This window comes from Scatophagus argus, chromosome 3 (assembly GCF_020382885.2).
Source record: "Scatophagus argus isolate fScaArg1 chromosome 3, fScaArg1.pri, whole genome shotgun sequence".
Classification (NCBI taxonomy): Eukaryota; Metazoa; Chordata; class Actinopteri; family Scatophagidae; genus Scatophagus; species Scatophagus argus.
The window spans coordinates 12,802,106-12,823,717 of NC_058495.1; the positions used below are offsets into that span (position 1 = coordinate 12,802,106).

Here is a 21,612-nt window from a genome sequence, read left to right on the forward strand (position 1 = left end):
TTGATTTATTTCAGTCGATATTATGTTTACACGGTACACATCATGTATTTGGCTTTGAGGAAGAGCTGCAGTTTGCATTACTCTAATTATGCTTCTTTATTTGCCAGAGTCGAGCCTACAACATGCAGTACCAGCATTGGCACGCAGGGTGGCAGCAAAAGGTCGTATTACTGACACAGCTTGTTAATGAGTACCTCGGCTGCGACTACAGTCCAAATGAAAGCACTATACGGTTCATACATCAGAATTTCAGTTCAAGTGTGTGTATTGCCCCATTAGCAGTGTCGCCGGGGCGGACCTTGCCCGCTCTCACTTCTCCCAGCAGCCCACGGCTACATGAGGACAGCCGTTCCCGTGTTTGGATGGGCGGTAGTCTGGAGCTTCTTTCCCCTCTTGTCGTCACAGCAGTCTCCTGTAAACAGTCGGTGCCCGTCTCCGTCGGCTGGACCATCGACCTTTACTGAAGACCCCAGCACGCACCAGCTCGGGATATAACGCGGTTATTAGCAACATGGCTACGGAAAACTTGGAAATGAACGGTGATGCTGACCGAAACGGCGAAGCGGAGGTACGTGAAGGCAGCACCGGTTCCTATTTCACAGGACACCAAATAGCTTCTTGTTCACTAATGTTGAATCACTAACGTAAGGATAGCCAAGGATAGACTCCCACAGAAAGTATGAGATCAGCTACTCGTCGTTACATAAGCGATCGGTGGCTGCCGGGTTTCCATCCATCTCTCTCATCCACTCACACACCCAGTGATGTTGTTTGATGTTAGAAAACACAAATGGACAAGTGTGGACAACATTAAGCTAATGTGGCGGCGGCTGAGCTTTGGATTAGCTCTCATTTCAGGGCTGATTGAAACGTTTAAGGTTAGCTGTGTTCGCATTGTTGATCACACACACGAGCCATGTGAGCCGGCGATACTCATTTCTCCGTGTGGGAATCCAGGTGGTTCAACTCGGTGATCTACAACAGGTTCATGAAGTAACCGGGTTACATTCAAGAATGCAAATACAAAGCTTAAATCCCATTTCCTTCATGAGTACATCGGGTCGCCTGTGCAAAAGACCTGTCATTTTAAACATCTCTGAGAAAGATATAATATAAAGTTTACGTTGTGTTGATTTCACCAAAGACTCCAATGGGAAGTGGCCTCAGGTCATAATTTGTCTCTGACAGCTGGTTAACTTCTCTAAAAGAGTGTGGAGAAAAGCTGCAATAAGCTTAATGGTCATAAATGTTGAGAACACACACACACACACACACACACACACACACACACATGTTCTCAGACCTTTTCTGTTGCCCCTTTCCCCTTCAGAAACAGAAGGAAGTCTCTCCACAACTTTTTAGCAATCATTAACTATAACAGGAGAAAGAACTTTACAAAACGCCCAAGTTGGATTGTGGTGATATTAAGTTCAGCACGATGACATCAACAAACACTTGTTAGTTGATTTTCCCAACATGAATCATATTTCTTAAACTTTGTTTCACTATTTTTCCCCTGGTCACCCACTTCCTCCTCTGCAGTGACTCTGCGGCTCCCAGTGTGAAAGCCACCAAAGTGGTACACATTTGCGTAGGCCCTTGTAATTATATCTGTTTACATTTCTTCCATATAATGATAGTTACATTTAAAATAATAATGTGGGTCCTTTGCTAAAGGTAATTATCCAGATCAGTGCCTGAACCAGCCACAGAGACAGACTGCCTGGCTCTTTTGTAGGGTCTACATGCTATAACTGGTTAGTCAGTTGACAAAATGAATTGAAACTATCTGAACAGACAGTAGTAATTGTTAGTAGATATTTATAGAGTTTTCAGTGGAATATCTGTGGCATTTTACTTGTTTGTTGGACAAAACAAACATTTTCCCCTTTATTTTAATAGACCACACAATTAACCAAAAAGTAATAATTGAAACAGATTAGTTGGTAATAAAACTAATTCTTGCAGAAGTGCAACATATACAAAAATGATAAGTGAATATTTGGAATAACTAATACAAATTTATTTTTTTTTAATATAATGTCAATAATTTCTTTTTTGTGGTAGCAGACTTCCCTGGGAAATGAATAAATAAATATGATATAGAGTACGTCAACTCAACAAATAAATCTTACAGTATAGAATAGGTACATGAGGCTTTCTGACTGACAAGAACTTTACCAGTATTGTCTCTAAACTTTCATTTAGAGACTAAAATGGCAAAGGCACCGAGTCAAGTTTACTTGTATTACCTAACATCACAAGACGAGTCAAATCCTCCTCCCAGAAACCAAAGCGCATAAGTAGAAAATAACCCTAGAAAAGGGAATTCATAGAGAGGTCACCGATTATTAGAAAACCAGAGTCGTACGGGAAGCTGTGAGTGGGAAGAGGGAATTTCATAAATGTAAAAATGATGAAGTGAGAATGAAAGACATCCCATCTGCTGGTTTACCACAGGGGCACCTTTTCCCCTCAGAAGCTTTTCAGAAGTGAAGAAAGGAACGCTGAGCTAAACCTCAGCATATGATGCTGTCAGCCTGGGCACAAGGGCTGCATTGTTGCACCACAACACTCCACTCCACCCAGATTAAAGTTGCAGCACTGAACCACACTCGCATACAGAGAAACATGAGTTCTGACCCCGTTTTTCTGTGAAGTAATGTTTATAATGTGGTTTTAAATGACCACATGCTGATTTCAAGTGAAAATGGACAAATTCCACACTTCAAAGTGGAAGGAAATGTACATCTGGGCACAACCTCTTCCTGTGTAGATACTCAGTCCTTTTGGGTGTTACTGGCGCATGAAATTCTGCCTCCTTTGACTTTCCACAACACTACATAGTTCACATTTTCTTTCATCTATTTAAGAAATATTATTTAATAATAATCTAATAACATCTGTGAGAATGCAAACTTGATTGTTGCCACAAGTGCAAGCCTTCACATCACTGTGTTAAATATACACGTGATCTTTTTCACAAGTTCATAACCCCCCCCCCCCCCCCCCCCCCCCCCCAGTGTGTTGAGCTACAGAAGACTCAGGTGTTTCACATGTCTGACCTGGTTTTAATATATGTCAAAGAGTCAGGCTGACCAGCTCGCATTGTGACCAGGATGTGGTCTGACATTTTTTTTGCTTGACCTTTTGACTAAAATCCACTTTCACTTCCATTAACATCTTCCAAAGTAAACAAACATATTGTGATTGCACAAGTCACATTCTTAGTTTTAGGTTCAGCTGATCTGAAACTCATAAAATTTCTGTAATTTCGAAAGCCAAGTGAGAGATTTTAGACCCTGCAAAACACCCGCATATCCAACTGGGACACGTATCAACGTATTTAAGATTGTGAAAAATATATATATAATATGAAATCCAGTATGATGGCAGCTGCTGAGTGCTTTAATTTTGCCCATTATAGTGTAACTTTTTAATAACCACGTTTACACACATTTCAAGAAGACAAAGTGGATTCTTTTGCAAGCGTTGAATGTGAACAGAGGGATCTGATTATGTATATTGAATGAGGGCTGTTGAGGATAAGTGAATTTAAACATACCCGAGAGAACGCGCCATGAAATAAATCACTGACATCTGATGACTACATGTTTGATATCAATAGCATCTACCATAATAGAGCCATTAATAAAGGAATACGAGGGATAAATCCACTGATAATGTGATGTGTCGTACTGATGTCAGGGTTCGTGTCTGTGTTCAGGTCCCTCTGCGAGGCCGCTCGAGGAGGCAGAGTCGACCTCTGAACATGAACCATTACGCGAATAAGAAGAGTGCAGCAGAGAGCATGCTGGACGTGGCTCTGCTCATGGCTAATGCCTCGCAGCTGAAGGCCGTGCTGGAGCAAGGACCGGAGTTCACCTTCTACGTGCCTCTCATTACTCTCATTAGCATCTCGCTCATCCTGCAGATCGTGGTGGGAATCCTCCTCATCTTCATAGGTACGATTGGAGTCAGTCTCCGGGGTTTTATTTGGTGGAACCGTGTTATTGTTATGTGTGGAGATTTACAGTGATCGTTAAACAGACACAACTGTGTGTGAACCTCGCCATGCTGTGTGCAGCAATGAAGTAACACATGCACACACATTAAAGAAAATGAAAAAATGACTTTTGGCTTTACACATGTGTAAAGTGTAAGTGTTTGCATCTTTGACTTCAGTGCCAGATATATTATGGCAACACAAATGACATACATAAAACCAGTTTTTCTCCAAGTCTTTGCACAATTTGCTGATGTAATTCATGCTCAGATATTATTTAGAGGTTGTCAGTTTAACTCTGCAGCTACATCTTTTCCATGAATTAACAAACTTGAGTTTCTAGTGCAGATTTTTTCTCTCTTTTTTTTTTTTTTTGCAGGTTTACAATCACAGGGCTTTAACTCGTTTATACACATCACTGCACAAGCTCCAAAAAATGTTTATGCTTATTTAGGCACACTGGGAGTGCACTCTTGATGACTAATGTGTTTGATTGGCGACTGGAAGGACTCGGTCTCGTGCTACAAAACCTGTCGTCTCACACGTTGCTGTGCTCCCTCTTCCTCCTGCTAACCGTATCCTTATCTTATCCTAACAGAGAAAAAGCTCTTGTGATAGAAAGCTGAGTTTAGAGAGCCACAGCAGGAAGAAATATCTATTCCACCAGCTGTTTCCAGTTTTAAAGAATCATAAGAGATTTGCAAATAATAAGATGACTGTTAAAATATTTTGACTTCCCCTCCATCTAAAAATATCATGCCTTTCTCAGACCAGAGAGGCATGTAGTATTCTAAATGAGAAAAAAGGTAATTATTCACCCGTGGGCAGAGCTGTCAGATGGTGTTGATTTACGTGACACTGCTCAGTAATGATTACTTCACTGCTAATCTGAGAAGACATCCTGGAGTGCCTCCCTGTGAGGAAGACAGGGTGCTTTCATCGACTAAAACTGTGATGTCTTTATGTTTAATTTCTCTTTTTACAGTTAAGTGGGACCTGAATGATGAGAGCAAGCACTACAAGCTCAACATCTTGGAGAACACAACCACCGCCTTTGTCTTCATCATAGTCGTGGTTAACGTCTTCATCACAGCCTTTGGTGTACAGCGGCCCAACACAAGTTCTTGATCACCTTTTTAGATAACCCTCTGTGGATACTGATGAAGTTAGTAAAGATGGACCTCCATGTTATTTGTTCAAATGGTCAGAATTTTTTATTTATTCGCCAAACGGTGAAAGAGCATGCAGGTGTCTTTGCCACTCTGTGATCCAAACACAAAGGCTTGTAACTTGATAACCTGACTATCAGGTGACTTGTGTGTGTTTGTGATTGTGTTTGTGTGTGTGTGTGTGTGTGTGTGTGCGCGCGCATGTCAGAGGGATACAATGCTTCTCTAACCATGGCTATGGATGAATGTGTTGTCTATTTTTATTTCATCAGTTTGTTACATCTTGTAATGCTCAGGTTACTGATACAAATGGATTATTGCCTTCATTTATAAAACAAACATATCAGAGCAATATACTGTGCTTCAGTTCCAACCATTGTGAATGTGTCCTGGGAAAAAAAAAGAGACATTCTGCTCTTACCTTTAAGTTTTATATTTGTCAGTACCTTTCGGCCTAAGCCTTATGCCCGTACTGTTAGAAAAGGAACAAAATAAAGAAACCCAATCACCAAAGTGTAATCCAAATGAAATCCTTCATTCAAAGAGTCATCCTGATGCTCATGAGGCATTACGCAACAGCTTTATTATGGGGGAAAACCTTCCGTTTACAGTGTTACAAATCCCACCTAACCAATGAAGTCGTCCTTACATGTTTTGTTTCTTTAAGTGCTATACAAAGTCTAGTCCATAATGTTTGAACTGATTTACCTGTGTACATTACTTAAGGTCTGCTGTGCTTGTGGTTTGAACTATATAGTGTTAGTGGTTATTTTTTTTTTTATTTTTTTTTTATTACTTTTAAAGGACCAAAAAAGTTTCGCAGCTTCCATGATATGATCTTTGATTACACACTGTGACTACTGTTTTAAATGAAATTTATAAATAAAACTACAAAAGTGATAAGATGTGTATACTGTCCTGTTTGTTGTCATCATTTTTATTGTACAAAGTCAAGTCTCAGTCTTACAAAGAGTGGCACTTCTGAATTTAAGGCACTTTTTACACAACACAGAATGTAACAAACCGTCAGGCACTGGACCTCATTGAGTAGACAATAATTGACAACCATCAGAAATCAAATGTCAATAATCCTTTCAGAACAACATCACAAATTTTTTGAGTACAAGAAATAACAAAGCCATGCAAACTGCTTAAATGTTTCCTGGTGTTTCTGGTATTGGCTGCTGATATCCTGACATTCAAGCACTTTACAAAGCTGTTATACATTTTAATGAAAGTGTTTACAAAAAGCCTGAGAAATGCTTTAAAAATATATCTTGGGGGTAAATTCATTTAGAGTCAGACTATATTTAAAACAGACTTACCAGAAATAAACTTCCAGAAAGTCAGACTGTAAGATCCAAAATTGGATGCAACATCTATCAACAGCTGGGGATAACATTTATATTTTTATTAATTCATAAATGTATGTTTAACTCTCATAAACTACTCCACTACTTCTGTGAGTTGGACAGAGTGGACAGAGATACATGCAACAGAGCTACAGGGACAATATCATTTTCCATCCTGCCCAACCCAGCGGAAACAAAGACATGGGAAAATATCCAGACACGCTTCCGGTCTTAAAGCACACGTTGAGAGCAGCTGGCAGCTGACGTGGGCTGAAATTAGTACGCCGAAGTTAAGAGACAGCAGTAAGGTATGGTTTAGAGGAAGTCACGACGCTGACAAAGCGCAAAAAAAAAAAAAACTTGGTTAGAGATGCCACGAAGTAGGTGGCAATGCCTTAACCGTATGTGTGTTGAAGGCCACAAGGGCCAATTCCATCCTTGTCAAGGGGAGTGCTAACCTTCTCTCCTTTCATACAACACAACTACGTAACACGATAATATCACCTTATATATACCGAACTATGGCATTTGGTTTCATTTACGGTGCGATTTCCGGGTTTCAATTATAATGTCTGTTGAATTGAACTCTGGTGTAAACAAGCTCTTAAAATGAAAGTGATCGGTTTCTATGTTCCATTATTACTTTTTTTCATTCGACATTTGTAGATTTTGGCTCGGTCGTAACTCTATAACCCATAATGCACTGCGCTCGTACAACAGGATTTCATTGGTGGAAGTGAAGTTGCTTGAAGCGGCGCTGAGTTAATGTGCTGTAATGCAGACAGAGGTCCACATTATTTCTGAATCACTACATGAAACATCTTTTTTCTTTGCCTCAGTGTGAGCGGCAACATTTCGGGAGGTTCTTGTGAAAGCAGCCTAAAGCAGACTGTGTTCATTGATGTAGTTCACTTTCTACCACATGAGGGCGGTCATGTTCCACCCAGAGTCTGGCAGGCTAGTTCTCAGTCAACTTTATTTGTAGTGGAGAGACCGAAAATGGAGCATAATTCCTCATTGCCTGAACAAATCTCTTACATTAAAGTGTAAGTAAGCAAACAAAACTCTTCTGCATTGGAGGCTATCCTTTCGTAGTGATGAAAAATGTAGGCTGATCCTGTATAGTTAAGAGTTTACCTCCAAGTGTTACTATTATAGTGATTTAAAATGCCTTGTTTTGTCACCAATGCAGTCAATGTGTTTAATTGGTTTGGAAAAGGTGCTTTATGCCACATTTGAAGACTGCAGAGAGAACAACTTGTTTAATCGGCTTGTTTGTGATGTCACTGTGATCATCACTTGAGTGTATTCAAACCCATTAACCCACTTAAATAGGTACAACAATATATGAGGAAATAAGAGCAGAGTACCAAGCGTAGCTCTGAATTTGCACCATCACTCTCATTTTAGATCACAAACAAAATAATATATGTAACTGTGTACAAAATTAGTATTGAACTCTTGAAAAGATATATTGTGCTTTGCTTTGGTACAAGTAGCATTTAAAAAACAATATTGCTAAAGCACCTGGTGCAAACGAGTCACCCTTTACTTCATGAGGCTTTCTTCAGTGTACCAAATGAGGACCTCCTGAGCTTTTTTTTTCAAACCCAGGGCAGCCATCCCGAGGGCTCGGCTACCTCCTGTCACTTTAGCCTCTACAGAACAAAGACACATTCACAGTGAGACTGGGTTAACAGCATAAAGTGGATTTATATTTTCAAATGCATGCATGCACTTACGCTGACATATGTATAAGCATTAGGTGACAATATCAAATATTATTAGATAATATTATACAGATAATGTAAAGAAACTGAAGAGCTACTTACCACTGTAGTAATAGAGTAAAGCCATTCCCACTGCAACGCTGAAACAGCCCAGAAAGAAGAGGGGACCTGGAATGAGGTAAACAACATAAATGTAATTCATTATTCAGTATGCTTGTCAGAGTTACATGACTACCAGACACTTTTAGTCAGTGTGACAGAAGAAGTTTCAGTCACACTGACTATTCCTAACTTAGTAAATTAAGGTCATCACTAAATCATTTACAGAATATTTTATGATTTTGCTGCCTAACAAGAATAGAATTTCTTAGCATGCATTAACATACATAAATTGACATACGCTCGTTTTTCACATCAACATCTCACCTTTGTCGTTCAGAACATATTTCTGATGGTAGACATGTCGATATGTAAGTGGATCCATGAAATCTGGCAAATGGGTCGGACACATTTTAGTATGCAGATTAACATCGAGAGTATACAAGAATAGATAACTTGTGTAAGAAAGTGTTAATCAAACTTTAATATCAAATAATGGCTAATATATCACCCTGATATAAAAAATAATACAGAGAAGCAGTTTTGATGGACTAACCTCTGAGGCGGAGCCGTGTGGGCAAGCTGAAGTATACCTCCTCTACGTGCAAGTGAAGAGCTCGGTAAAACTCCCTGCATGCTTCCTCTCCTCTCCCCTGCAGGTGTGTCAGGAGCTCACCCAGCCGAACACTCGTGGGCACATCCAAGTTTCGGAACTGGACAAAAACAACAGATATTTAGTTATTTAACAGTCTCTCCTGGAGTGCTTACTGACACAGTAGACCACAGCGAAGCATTTCCACTGGAAATATTTTAGAAATTAGTTCATTTATTTATATTTAATTGCTTTTTCTTCATGTTTTCATATTGTAACATAACTGATGTCATTTCATTGATACATTTTTTTTAACCACAGCCACTGTTTGGGACCAGAAGACCTTTAGAGCTGGATGGACAGAAGCTTACCAGATACTCCAGAAGAAATCCTTTTACATGGCGGCATAACATAACAAAAAGTACATTTACTCAAGTAATGCAAGTGAGTAAAAATCTGACTATACTTGAAGTACAACATTTAGGTTCTTATACTTTCCTTATGTGTTTTAATCACCCAGTTAAGGAGGAAATACTGTATATTTTCATCCCTTCACATTTGTCTTGCAACAGTAGTTCTTCATTACTTTTCCTGTGCAGAATATTGCATAGAAAACCTACATGATGCAGTACAGATGAAACTATAACACATATACAGTTGCATAGTTGGAGCATTAAACTGTGCTTACAAACTAACACACAAGTGACGATAGGTAATACATGGTCATACTGGCAGGAGGTCATTCTGCAACTTGACTTTGAAAATTAACACTCATCTTTGCAGCAGATTTTTAATGGATAACTCTAAAATCACTATATATATATATATATATATATATATATATATATTGACAACATAGTAAAGTACTTTGTAAAATAAGACTCACTTTGGTGGCCTCCCTGTCTGTGAGGATCTGCGGGTAGATTCTGTTAAGCTGCAGGATGAGTTTGTCCACCAGCTCGGTGTCCAATCTCCGATCAGCTTTGAGGAAGGCGCTGTCCTCTATCAGCTGCTCCTGAAAACTATCTGTCCATGTTGAGAGAGACAAGTATATTTGTTTTTTTCTTTATAACTTCAGCAAGACGCTTGTCTTGTATTAGATTAGTTTGTCCATTCATTGAAACGGGACGCCCGTTTAAAGTAGCATAAGCATGCAAATTAGTACTGAGTGGAAATTTGACATTATGTCCGGTCTTTTCTCGCGACTATGGCAGCAAAAGAGTATGAAGGCATGGAAGATATGAAACATTGTGTAAAAAATACTTTGACAAACGTTTCAAGAAACTTTCAGAAAGCTCAACAGGACTTGGAATGAGGCGTTACATTATCGCTGGCAAAGCGAGGCAACTCTTCAGGTAGGAAGTATTACTGTACGGTATTAATGTACGTGATTTGGAACTGGTGGAAAGACATTAAAAACCAAACAGAAGACTTACTACTACATGTCAAAATAAGCGTTATTTTTAACTAAAGAATGACACGAACCTCCCATTGTGGACTGGAGTCCCCTCTGTCCTTTGTTTGGATACGCCCACTTACGTCATCGCGTTGGGAGGGTGGGGCATACGTCAACGTCCTCAGAAAAGGACTCTCTTTCACCGGAAATGGAAAGAAAACAGGAACGTAGCGAAAGCGCAAAGGCGAACATAAATAGATAGATAGATACTTTATTGATCCCGAGGGAAATTCAAGATAGACAGTTTATTTTATTATTGACCCTTGAACTAAGCTTTATACAGATACACTATAATTTATTTTCAATAAAACTGGTCATTCGGTCGTAATTAGGAAAAATTTAGGTAAATTTCACAAGGTAAATTTCACATACAAATCATTTTTATTTATCTTCCCTCAATAAAAATGTATTTTAAACAGAATTTTGCCCTTCAAGATTAGACAAACAAAAAGTATGACATTACAGCTGAACAGCTGTTCAAGTGTCCCTTGTGTTTCACTTGTGTACATTTTGTTAATATTATGGTCAGGCATGAGGTCTTATTTGTGTAACTTATTAATATATGTTATGTAATACAGAATTTTTGTGTGCACCTTGTATTAAGCTAATGAAAGACCTGTATGTTTCAGAAAAGTAATATACAGAGCCAGTACCCACCCCGTGTAACCGTGAATATCATTATCACTGCTGAGAAGTAATTAAATCTGTAGCTACATCTCAAATTTTATGTTATTCATTTCTTTCTACTGAGAGAATAAAACTTTATTGTAAAAATTAATATTGAATAATAGTTATGTTTCAGTGAACACAAGAACAAAGACCTTAGTATTGTGAAAGTTGGATTTATTTTTTCATTTGCTGTAACTGTCAGCAGAGACAGTAGCCCACAGTCATGAAATACTGTACCACAAGTTCAGTCCTGTCGCTTTTCTAACTGATGTTCTGAGCAGCCACCTCCACTCAAGCTCCCTCAACGAAAAGGACAAGGTCATCCCGCAGTCTGAACAGCGTCAAATAAATACAATTGCAGTTAGAGTAAAAACATATAAAATCAATTAGGATCAAGTATGTGAGCAACAATGCATTAAATATTTTCACATAGTATAAATGTTTAGGTGTCTCTTTTCTTGCCATCTCTGCAAATTGCACTTGTTGAAATAAACACAAAATGGCACTGCAGTCTTATTGTTTGCAGACAATGGACCTTAGAACTCAAAAGTTTTACAAAAAGTTGTATTAAAACAATTACATAAAAAAAACCTTCCTTCATGGATAAAGTTTATGAATACTATTAACATCTGACCTTAACTTAGAAATCTTTAAATAAGCTTTGCATTAATACTCTCCCTTAGTCACAACAAGCATACTTTGAACTTGTAACAGCTCTGCCATGTCTACAAAGCCCAGTTATACAAAATCTAGCTAAGACCCTGAATTTGAAGCACCACATCTGCAGGATTTATGTAGTGAAAATAAACAGGAGAAAGAAAAAATGTTGATAACCTAGACAGCTCATTTCTCTGGGATGTCAGAAAGGCACTCCTTAAACTAAGGCCAAAAGGAAAACAATTAAGGCAGAAAAGCTCATGTGTGTCTTGTTGCATTTCAACCAGTGAGTTGAAAGTTCCGGTTTTAAAGAAATTACCACATAAACTCCGGTGTTGTTGAAATAAATAGGGATAAAATATGCTGAATCATGTTATTAGGAATGTGACATATAAACATGCACATCCAGTAAATAACTTTGTAATACGTAATATTTGAAACAATTAGTAAGATTGTAGAAAGAAAAAGGAATCAACTAAGAGCAAATGAGTAAAGAAAAAAAAGTGCTCAGTCAGGGTAACACAGGCGACGAGTAATCAGCTAGACGCCCAACTCGATTCTTCCTCTGGTTCAGTAATAATAATAGTGGTGTATATTGTTGGAAGACTGAAGGACTGCAGTGGGCAGCTGATGCGATGAGTCATTATTTCTGCAGTCAAAATGCTCAGCAGAATTTTACATAGCTGTTTTGGCACTCCAAAACAAGGCCCTCGGCACATACTGTTGGATATGGTCTTGTGTTAGCGATAAAATGATTTGGACCGTGATTAGAGAGTGAAGAAACCAGGAGAACACGTGACTGGCAACTGCCACAAACTCTCCGGACCTCGGACCTCCTTAGGGACACTTGGCATGATAGACTTACTGCAAACAGAAAGATAAAAACAGGAAGAAAATCACATTAAATTGCTGTTGACTGACTGATGAAATATTAATTTCCACTACATTAGTGATACAGAGTTTATTAATGAAGTTAGCAGTCAGGAAATTTAGACATTTCCTAGAAGCAAAGGACTGACATGGGATGAGTCAGTAGAGTAGTAGAGTCATCTCAAGACAATTTTCCCTTGAGCTTAAGGATTTTAAAGGTCAGTGTAGGTATACGAGAATGAGGAGAAAACATTAATTTATGTGACACAGAAAAGAGAGAATAAAGACAATAGTACCTTGTTTGTAATGGAAAAAACATGATGATTGAGGTAAAAGCTGATCATATTCATGCAGAATTTTTTGGTTTCTTTCACCATCACATAAGCTGTGATAGAAATAGAAACAGCTCTAAAGTGAGATCATTATTAAATGCATTACAAAAGAAACGACCGTTAAGCCAGGCTAATACTGTGAACTTCACTATGAACTGTTAACAGCCGAGAAGTATTATGTAATAGTACTAGTGTGTCACATATTGTGTTTGATGTATAATGGCTACAAAAACAGAAATTTAGTGTTACAAAAAATAGTCTATTGCAAAAAGTATGGAGACAGAAGTTTCAAAAGGCCACATAAAACCTTGCAGAACAACTTGGGGCATCTGCTGATGCTTGGTGGCCCAGAGGGAGTTCTGCAGTACAGCCTTCAACTTACATGATGGTTGGAAGAGGCTCCCTTGCCCTTTGTTTTGCCCTTGCCTCCCACGGCTGTGGCACTGTTGCGACGTGCCTGCTCATGGTCAAACTCCAAGTCCTCCAGGCGCTGCGTTAAGGCCAGTTTCTGCTGGATGGCCATGCGTAACAGAGAATTCAAGGTCTTCTTCTCATCCTCAGCAGCAGCCAGCTGCCTTTGCATGTCGTCCAGCTGGGTCACATACTCATCACACCTGAGACAATGAGAGGGGGAAAAGGTGGAGAAAAGGGCAAGAGAATGGAAAAGGAAGAATCAAGGAGTACACATTACTTCCAGCAGGTGGAGCAATTTGACTTGAAGTGCTGCTGCTGCTGCTGTCACATGTTTCCTCCATTCCCCAGACAGCATTTTCCAGATGGGAGGATGAGGTCTCCACTAGCTGACACGCACAAGTATTACATCAGACTGTTCCCACAATGCTTTGTGTCTTTCTCAGCATATACAGACAAACAGAAACAGTACTTCAGAATATGCACTTAAGTTTTGATTTTCTCTTCTTCGTTACTAATGCTAAAAAAGAGGCAAAAGTCGCAGGATATACAAGATATAAATGTGTGATATATGTTTCCTGTAACAGATATAGTACAATACATGTCATGTATCATGGTGTGAGCCCTGGACCACCATGATGCCACAGGATGGTTCATCTCATGTTTGTCAGGAATGAAACCACTGATAACGTATAATCATACCTTGTAGCAAACATGGCTCGGAGAGAAGAGAACGTAGCAGCATCCTCTTTCAGAGCCTTGAGCTCATTGCGGAGCTTCATTATTGTCTCTGTCACCATGGCCTTCTCATTGTCGTACTTACTCTTCAGGTTGGCCAGAGCAACCTCAGCCGTCTAAAGAGAATCAGATTTTATATAATTATTTATTTCTTGCACTTTGGTAAAGTATTGATTCAGTAGTCAATTAGAATTTTCTGTCGTAAGTTTGAGAAACAATAAACAGCCATGCATACACACAAGCACACACATACAGCATAGACAAAATCTGAGTGTCTGACCTGCTTGTTGGCCTTGAGCACAGCTCTGAGAGTGGCGATCTGTTCCCTTTTGGTGCTAAGCAGGGACTTAAGTTTTAGGATCTCTTCCATGCAAGCCTCTTTGTCTTTGTCTGCTACTGTGCTCAGCTCCAAGTTGGCGAGTCTCTGACGAGACAGCTCTGTGGTGCGGTCCACTGCTTGCTGCAGGTGGCGGATCTGGTCCCTGATGATGGCAACAAGGTTGTAGATATTCATGGGTTCTGGCCGGTGCTCTGGAGCAGAACCTGGAGTAACTGGCGTGCCGCTGGAGTCTGAATTTTTATGTTCAGTCTCAGTGATCAGCCCATTAGTGAGAAGTATGGGGGACTGGTGCTCCTTCCCTTCTTGTCCTCTTCTTATTATGGCCTTGCCTTGCTTGTAGTAGTCAAGCATGACACGGTTAGGGGTCTCATTGTTGCACATACACACATGATTGTACAGATTGGCCAGCTCTTCACTGAAAGCTATGAGCTCATCCTGGGCCACATTAAGGCTGCCAAGTGATTCTCCTGCAGCCTCGCTGACCATACGGAGCTCTTTCTCCAGTCGAACCACTTCTGCTTTATCTGCTTGACTGATCTTTTCCAAGGATGCCAATCTTGACCTCAACTCCTGGACGTCATTCTCCAACCGTACTCGCTCATCTTCATACTGGGTTCGACACTCTTCGTACTTTGTCCTCAAAGACTTCAGCTCCTGCCTCAACTCCCCAGCCTCAGAGACAGCCACAGTGTACTTACACTGCAGAATCTCAGGTCCGTTGATGTCCAGCTCATAGTAATCTCCGTCATCGTGGCTGTCCCTGTCTTTTTCACTGTCTAGGGCAGACTGGCGCTCCTTACTGGCCTGAAGTTTCCTCAATGCGGTGAGGTTCTCTGTCAGCCTGTTGACAGTTTCCTTTTGTTCAGAGACAGCCCCATAGGCCTGTTCCAGTTGCTTCTGGCTCTCCTGAAGAGAGCTGATCAGGGCCACTTTCTCACGCTCCACCTAACATGCAAACAAACACAGACTGTGTGTAAGGCGTATGACTTGTGCAGTACAACTCTGAAATCATAAATCACGTTCTTGCTATTTGGATGTCAGCAAAATCAATGAAATGGCATCAGAATTAACCTTAAATCAAACAATCATAACCAGCTTTCAAATAAAATGTGCTGTCAGTCAAAAATAATATGCTACTTTCTGAACCTTGTGAATTCCCTTAAGATTCATGTGACATTGTGCAGAGAATGAGCATTGTGCATTTACATTATTTTATTCTGGTCCGATAACAAGTCATAAATTGAATGACTGCAAAAACTAAGGAGTGACTGCCACTAAAATGGAAAAAGAATGTGTGTCTTACAGTGTTTGTCATATATGGGGATACATGCATGATATACAGCATGTTTCAGCTAAAACTTGAATCTAATTTTGAATGAATGTGCTGACAACATGTCATCAGGGAATATGTTGCAGTACTTTGTGATGTAATGGTGCTGAAGAGTCAAAGAGCAACTCATGGACTCCCTACCTGTGCAAGCTGTTGTTTAAGTTTCTGGATCTCTGAGATGTTGAGTTCACTCAGCAAGTCGTCCACCAGACTCGGAGCGGGCTTCAAAAACTCTCCTCTCTTGTTCACAGCAGCTCTGCTGTCTTCATTGCCCTCGCCTGTCTTGATTAAGCCATTTTCAAAACCTCTGACTAGATCATCGTTGTCAGGCTCGATGGCAGTAGAAGCATCCTCGTGAAGTTTAAGGTTGTTGATGGAGATGTTGAAAGGGCTACTGTACACTGAGCCACCAATGGTCATATAGTGGGAGAGCTCTTTGCGCAGGGTGGCCTTCTGCTCGCGCTCTGTTTTAATCGTTTCTAAGGCCTCTGTCAGTTGTCGCTCTGCGATTTCTCTCAGGCGCATGGCTTCCTCCAGCTGGCTGTGCAGACACTGGGAGTTCTCCTCCAGACGTCGGATCTCATGTTTAAGACCTTCAAATTCCACCTTAGCAGAGAGTCAAAAATATAAAGTCTGTCAGGAATTTTACTCAGTTGACATGTGTGCACTGTAGTTTTCTATTGGGCTTCAATTTGTCCAAAATGACTATAAAAATATTGTCCAGTGACCATTAAGCAAAATCTTAAATCAAAAAAGGGAAAAAAGATTGTTTTTTTAACTGTTTTAAATTAAGCAAACTTCAAATGCGTTGTGAAGATTACATGAATTTAATGTCTTGCCTTGTCTCTTTCTTACATGACCCAGTGACTGTGGTTATATTGGAGCAAAGAACTAATATGTGTCTAGTTTCAAAGGTGACAATTTTTCCACCCAGTTCAAGATGTGTAACAACGAGAGAATCGAGTTCTGCTTTCTTCGTCTCACCTGGTTCTGTCTCAGCACAGACACTTGCTTCTGAAGAGAGATGTTCTCCTCCTCCAACTCGCTGTAATCCTGCAGCAGACGAGCCTCTCGCACCTTGTACTCTCTGATGTCATCACGCAGCTGACTGCGCTGCAGCTCTGCCAGCTCTGAGTTCTGGACATGGGAGGAGAAGGGCTTTTATGGCAGGCTGCATGAGAACAAGCTATAATTACTCTAATTAAAACACTAACATGGATTGAGTGAGAAATCACCAGACTATGCAAATCTCATTTTTTCAGCTGTCTCGTCACAGCGAGTGAAATGAGGATCAGCGTGTCAGCAAGTTTCACATACCACAGGGGCAAGACTTTGGCAGGCGAATGCATTGACGGAAGAAGGACACGGTCCACTTACCAATCCAGGCTACTGAGAGCCCTGGCGGAGGAGATCCTTTGTGTCAATCACAGTGGACCATTACATCATCTTTCCTGCTGGTTTTACTGCAGTCCTGCTAAATGACCCTCCCCCAACTGCAAGTATAAACTTTAGCTCTTTCAGAACTCATCCTGGCAACCACCTGAGGTCTTGTCTTCATGTCTTCCTCTAAACTTCCATCAGCCTCATATTCTGAGTGTAAGCGAGGTGGACCATCAGCCTGGCTGGCTCTCATTTTCAGTGAGATAAACTAATCCAACCACCAACATTTAGAGTTTCCACAACTTTGTCACAGTAATGGCTCATTTTAAATAAACACATAACCCTGTATAATTTAAAAAAAATGCTAAATAAAAAAAAAAAATCACCTCTCTCATCTCCAAGGCGATGGATGACAGTCGATCGTTTTCAGCCTGCACACTGGTGAAAGAGGCTTTGGCCTGTCTGAGCTCAGTCTGCAAGTCCAGGACTTTCTGCTGGTAAAGAGCCTCCTTACTGGCAGACTCCAGGATCAGTGACTCTTCCCTGCTTTCCCCATCTGCTGCCACCTTTTTGTGGGTTGAGTAAGCTTGTCCAAAGGCCTTGGGACACAGAGAATAAACGTTAGGGCAAACTTCTTTGATCAACGATTAATCGCCAAGCTGTTTTAAGATGCACACAGCAAAGCACAAGGATGAGCAGAATAACGACTGGCAATGAGTTAAGTGTTTTCTTATCCAAACATGGAATATTCAAAAATACCAGGGATCTGTCATTTGCTGAATTTATTACTTCTTGTGTTACAAAGAACCATTCACTCACAATTGTCAGCCAGCTGATACATTTTGTTTTTATGTCACGGTGCTGGCAGGCTAGCAGAGCATGGAAATCCACATTTAGGGAACAAAAAAACTCTTTCATTTTGTTTTGTCTTGGAAATATTACTTGATTTGAGATTATCGCTAAAAGCTGAAAATATCCAAATGTAATACATTTTAATAAAACAATTCCATGTGCCACAGACATTCACTCGTGTTTAGCCACCATCAAATAAACAGTCAACAAAATAATTTCCGAATGTTTCATATTGCAACATTCACTCACCAGTTATGCATTACCTACAACAAGCTTTGCCAATTCAAATCTCTGCAAACACTTCCTTACTTTGTACCAAAGCTTAACCTAAATGTACAGACATTTACAGACATTGTTGTGAATGGTACACAGCCTGGGAGTGAGCACTCTCTGACATGTCATATTTATGTGTCACAAACAAAATAAACCTTATGTCCTAAAACCTAAAGACAAAAAGAACTTTATATTCTGACATTTTGTCCCACTGAATTACTGTTTTTAAAAATGACTATGATATACTGCAATATAAAGCAAAAGACAAAAAGGTAAGACACTGACATTTTGGCATATTCATTTTACACCACGATAACTGCATCAAATCTCCACAAGATACTGAGGGAACTGATGAGAACCAATAAATTTCTTTCCATAGCAGAGAGGTGGGTCTAATGGAAGTAGCCACTAGTGAGGCTGTAAATGCACTAATGGTAGACGCCAAGGAAAGTGTATAGCCTTCAGTTAACTGTGCTGACAGAGGCAGGACAACACATTAACAGTTTATAGTGCGGAAAGGCTAATGTCAACTAAATTAAAGGCCTGTAGACATCAAGTCAACAAGCAGTCCCAGTGGAAGTCCTGAAATCCACCACAGAGTCAGTTGTGATGTGAATTGATCTGTAGCCTAAAACACAGTACGTGCCAACAGATGATTCCATTTGCAATATCAACTTGTCAGTGACATACTCTAGTAAAAAAAAAGAAGAAGCAACAGTCAGACTCATGAGATACCAAGAAAATGACTACAACAATGACTCACTTAGTGACTGGACTCTGATCTATGCAATGAATAACATAATGTGAACAAAAATTGGCATCAACATACAACTGAGACTGTTATTTATAGATACATGAAGACTCATCCAATGAGGACACAAGTCTGTTCCTCATCCAACATGCAATTTTTATTGACTGAATACAGAGCTTAAAAAGTTTATCAATTAATCAATGGACTAATGAAAATAAGAAATGAATTGGCAACAACTGAATCACTATGGAATTAATCGTAACCTTCTTTACAGCTAAAAAAGAAAGTGACTTCTGTCTGAGCTTATCTTGTTCACTACTCAGAGCACTTAGTGTGTATATGTTTTAATATGTGCTAATACTATGCATTTGTTGCCTCTTGACTACCAGTGAAACACCACACAATGAAATATCCCAATACCAATGGAGGTCTGGTCGATAACAAGAGGCGACCACAACTGCTGAATATCGAAGCTAATGTGGAAGTGTCTTATGATGCAGTTCCTCTAAAGGTTGATAAACTGGCTACAAGAAAACTCTGACTAAACCAAACAGAAGGGAAAAAAACAGCTTCTTTCCAGAAATAGAGTAAAGTTTGGATCTCAATAGCTAAAGTCACTTCTTTTGCAGGGGGAATTTCAAAAATGATGTGTCTATTTAGAAGATATTAAGGCAACACGTATGGTAATGTACACAATGTGCATGTGCTGTTTAGCCTCAGGATTAACTAGTCTCTTCCTCTACCAATTTTGCAATTGTTGGCTCCAATAACTGTCAGAAATGTCAGCAAACGGCAAACCTAAACTTCAAATTATCCCTTCAGAAGTCAATGGGTGATGTCACAGACTATTGCATTAAAAAAAACAGGCATTTACTAAGAAAATTAAATTACTTCACAGCAGTAAGGGTCATATTACGGATATGAAGAGAGTGACAACAGCTTGGCTCAAAATCAGAACATTTTAATGCTGAAATGAGTTGATGAAGAGATGATAACCTGCTTGTCATGTTAACCAAGGTCTTCTCTGGCCTAACCATACAGACAAATGCCAGAAAGGGGTAGGTGGTAGAGAAATTCATGAAAACCGGAGGGTCTTAGGAGCCAGTTAGGACAACAAGACAGGAATTAAAAAAATAAATAAATACAATGGGGATATTTTCTTTTGCAGATTCGCTTTTGACTGAACTGCAAATCAAATGCTAAACATATTCCTTTCCTATTTCCCTACCAGTTACTTTTAGACCCAACAAAGTAACACTCGGCTGGCCACATAGGCACGTATGACATACTGCTGCAGCTGCAGAGGTCTGACTTGATCTCTACTTACATACCAAGAGCAAGTATGGGCAAGTGACCAAAAGATAATATCAACTTTTATGTTTGAATGTGTAGCAAACATTAAGCCTCACGACTTTTATACTGCTTTGAAAACAATCAATAGCATTTGGCTGCCACATAATAATCTGACATAACCTTGGAGACAGACTTAAGCAAGTCTAATTACATCTCATGGCACTTTCAAGTCGCGGCAGGGATGCAAAGGAACCTGGCCATGATTGATATCTTACATAATTTTTGATGGTTCTGATTATAGACTGTTTGGTACTGACTGACAAGTTGAAAACCACTGGAAAACAGTTTGCTGAGCACTACTAACATAATATCCGCTAGGTTATCATCATACCTATACAATTACAGCTACCAAATGTTTTTGAAGGTGCCTGGCTGCGTGGCTATGACCTGAGGTTACCTCCTTCAGCTGATCCAGCTCATGTCGGACCGTCTCGTACTCCGTCTCCAGCTCATCAAATCGCTGTTTGAGCTGCTGTTTCTCCTCCAGCACCGCCAGTCCATACTCCGCTGCCTGGATCTTCTCGTGGGTCGTTTCACGGAGCTCTCTGGTAAGACGCTCGACCTCAGCTCGAAGCCACTGGGGCCCGGCCTCTGTCACCAGCACAGCTTCGGGATATTCCTGCTCCTCCATAGACATCTTGGGGAGTCGGAGACTCAGAACTGTAACGGGACCCAGCCCTGGTTAGCAGGAGCAGCGTAGAAAACCACCAAGACCACAAATCACTGTCGTCTTTGTTTGAACCGCATTGTTGGAGATAAGTTAAATGGCGTTTAGTTCCCGCCACTGAGTTCGACAATGTTCAAACCAGACGACACCTTAGTCATGCTCCAGGAGTTTCGTGGGCCTCCTAATGAAGCTGACAGAGGAAACTTCAGTTGAGATCATCGATTGGAAAAAGCTACTCCTAAACGGCATTCAAACATGTGTAACTGGGAAGGGAAATGTAGTTTTAAGTAAAATGCCAGGATATCAACGACTACGTTCTTTAGCCGCCATATTGACTTCAAGCACCAGAATGCATTGCGTCCTTTTGGAAGGGGTTCGGTATCTTACTGACGCTGCCATCTAGAGGCGTTATAATAAGACTACGACACCCAGTACACGTGTAGACGTGATTGTCGCTGCAACGTTTAATTACTAACTATTACAATTTATTAGTATTATTATTATTGTTGTTGTTGTTGTTAATTATAATTAATTAATTGTTAATTATACTATTCATTACTAGCGTTTAGTTACGAGTAATTACTC

The 21,612-nt window shown here is 40.0% G+C and overlaps 3 protein-coding genes and 1 non-coding gene across 4 annotated transcripts; 1 reads left to right on the forward strand and 3 right to left on the reverse strand.

The window, feature by feature from the left end:
* The first annotated feature begins 174 nt into the window (after positions 1–174).
* ninj1 (ninjurin 1) lies at positions 175–6,075 on the forward strand. Its single transcript, XM_046383680.1, has 3 exons — positions 175–568; positions 3,728–3,965; positions 4,992–6,075. Exons 1-3 carry the CDS (start codon positions 512–514, stop codon positions 5,132–5,134), a joined length of 438 nt encoding a protein of 145 aa, XP_046239636.1. The 5' UTR covers positions 175–511; the 3' UTR covers positions 5,135–6,075.
* Positions 6,076–6,096: 21 nt separating this feature from the next.
* card19 (caspase recruitment domain family, member 19) lies at positions 6,097–10,565 on the reverse strand. The gene is made up of 6 exons (XM_046383679.1): positions 10,434–10,565; positions 9,835–9,974; positions 8,913–9,069; positions 8,684–8,746; positions 8,360–8,425; positions 6,097–8,185 (listed from the first exon to the last, which is right to left on the reverse strand). The coding sequence occupies exons 1-6, from the start codon at positions 10,438–10,440 to the stop codon at positions 8,076–8,078; spliced, it is 543 nt and encodes a 180-aa protein (XP_046239635.1). The 5' UTR covers positions 10,441–10,565; the 3' UTR covers positions 6,097–8,075.
* On the reverse strand, positions 6,880–7,007 carry LOC124057208. Its single transcript, XR_006843083.1, has one exon. It is a non-coding gene; the product is annotated as a U6atac minor spliceosomal RNA (small nuclear RNA).
* Positions 10,566–11,230: 665 nt separating the features above from the next.
* bicd2 (bicaudal D homolog 2 (Drosophila)) lies at positions 11,231–21,296 on the reverse strand. Its single transcript, XM_046383681.1, has 8 exons — positions 20,758–21,296; positions 17,518–17,730; positions 16,736–16,888; positions 15,893–16,357; positions 14,362–15,366; positions 14,046–14,197; positions 13,315–13,546; positions 11,231–12,594 (listed from the first exon to the last, which is right to left on the reverse strand). The coding sequence occupies exons 1-8, from the start codon at positions 20,995–20,997 to the stop codon at positions 12,592–12,594; spliced, it is 2,463 nt and encodes an 820-aa protein (XP_046239637.1). The 5' UTR covers positions 20,998–21,296; the 3' UTR covers positions 11,231–12,591.
* Between the last annotated feature and the right edge of the window lie 316 nt (positions 21,297–21,612).

Bases quoted from the DNA above. Each gene is read 5' to 3' on its own strand.
- ninj1 (XM_046383680.1), top strand. From the start codon at position 512: ATGGCTACGGAAAACTTGGAAATGAACGGTGATGCTGACCGAAACGGC. The intron at 569-3,727 runs GTACGTGAAGGC...GTCTGTGTTCAG, and splicing joins ACCGAAACGGCGAAGCGGAG to GTCCCTCTGCGAGGCCGCTC. The intron at 3,966-4,991 runs GTACGATTGGAG...CTCTTTTTACAG, and splicing joins AATCCTCCTCATCTTCATAG to TTAAGTGGGACCTGAATGAT.
- card19 (XM_046383679.1), bottom strand. The intron at 8,426-8,683 runs GTGAGATGTTGA...ACCTCATTCCAG, and splicing joins ATATGTTCTGAACGACAAAG to GTCCCCTCTTCTTTCTGGGC. The intron at 8,186-8,359 runs GTAAGTAGCTCT...TTTGTTCTGTAG, and splicing joins TTTACTCTATTACTACAGTG to AGGCTAAAGTGACAGGAGGT.
- bicd2 (XM_046383681.1), bottom strand. From the start codon at position 20,997: ATGTCTATGGAGGAGCAGGAATATCCCGAAGCTGTGCTGGTGACAGAG. The intron at 17,731-20,757 runs GTAACCTCAGGT...CTGTGTCCCAAG, and splicing joins AGCTGGATCAGCTGAAGGAG to GCCTTTGGACAAGCTTACTC. The intron at 16,889-17,517 runs GTGATTTTTTTT...TCCCATGTCCAG, and splicing joins TCGCCTTGGAGATGAGAGAG to AACTCAGAGCTGGCAGAGCT.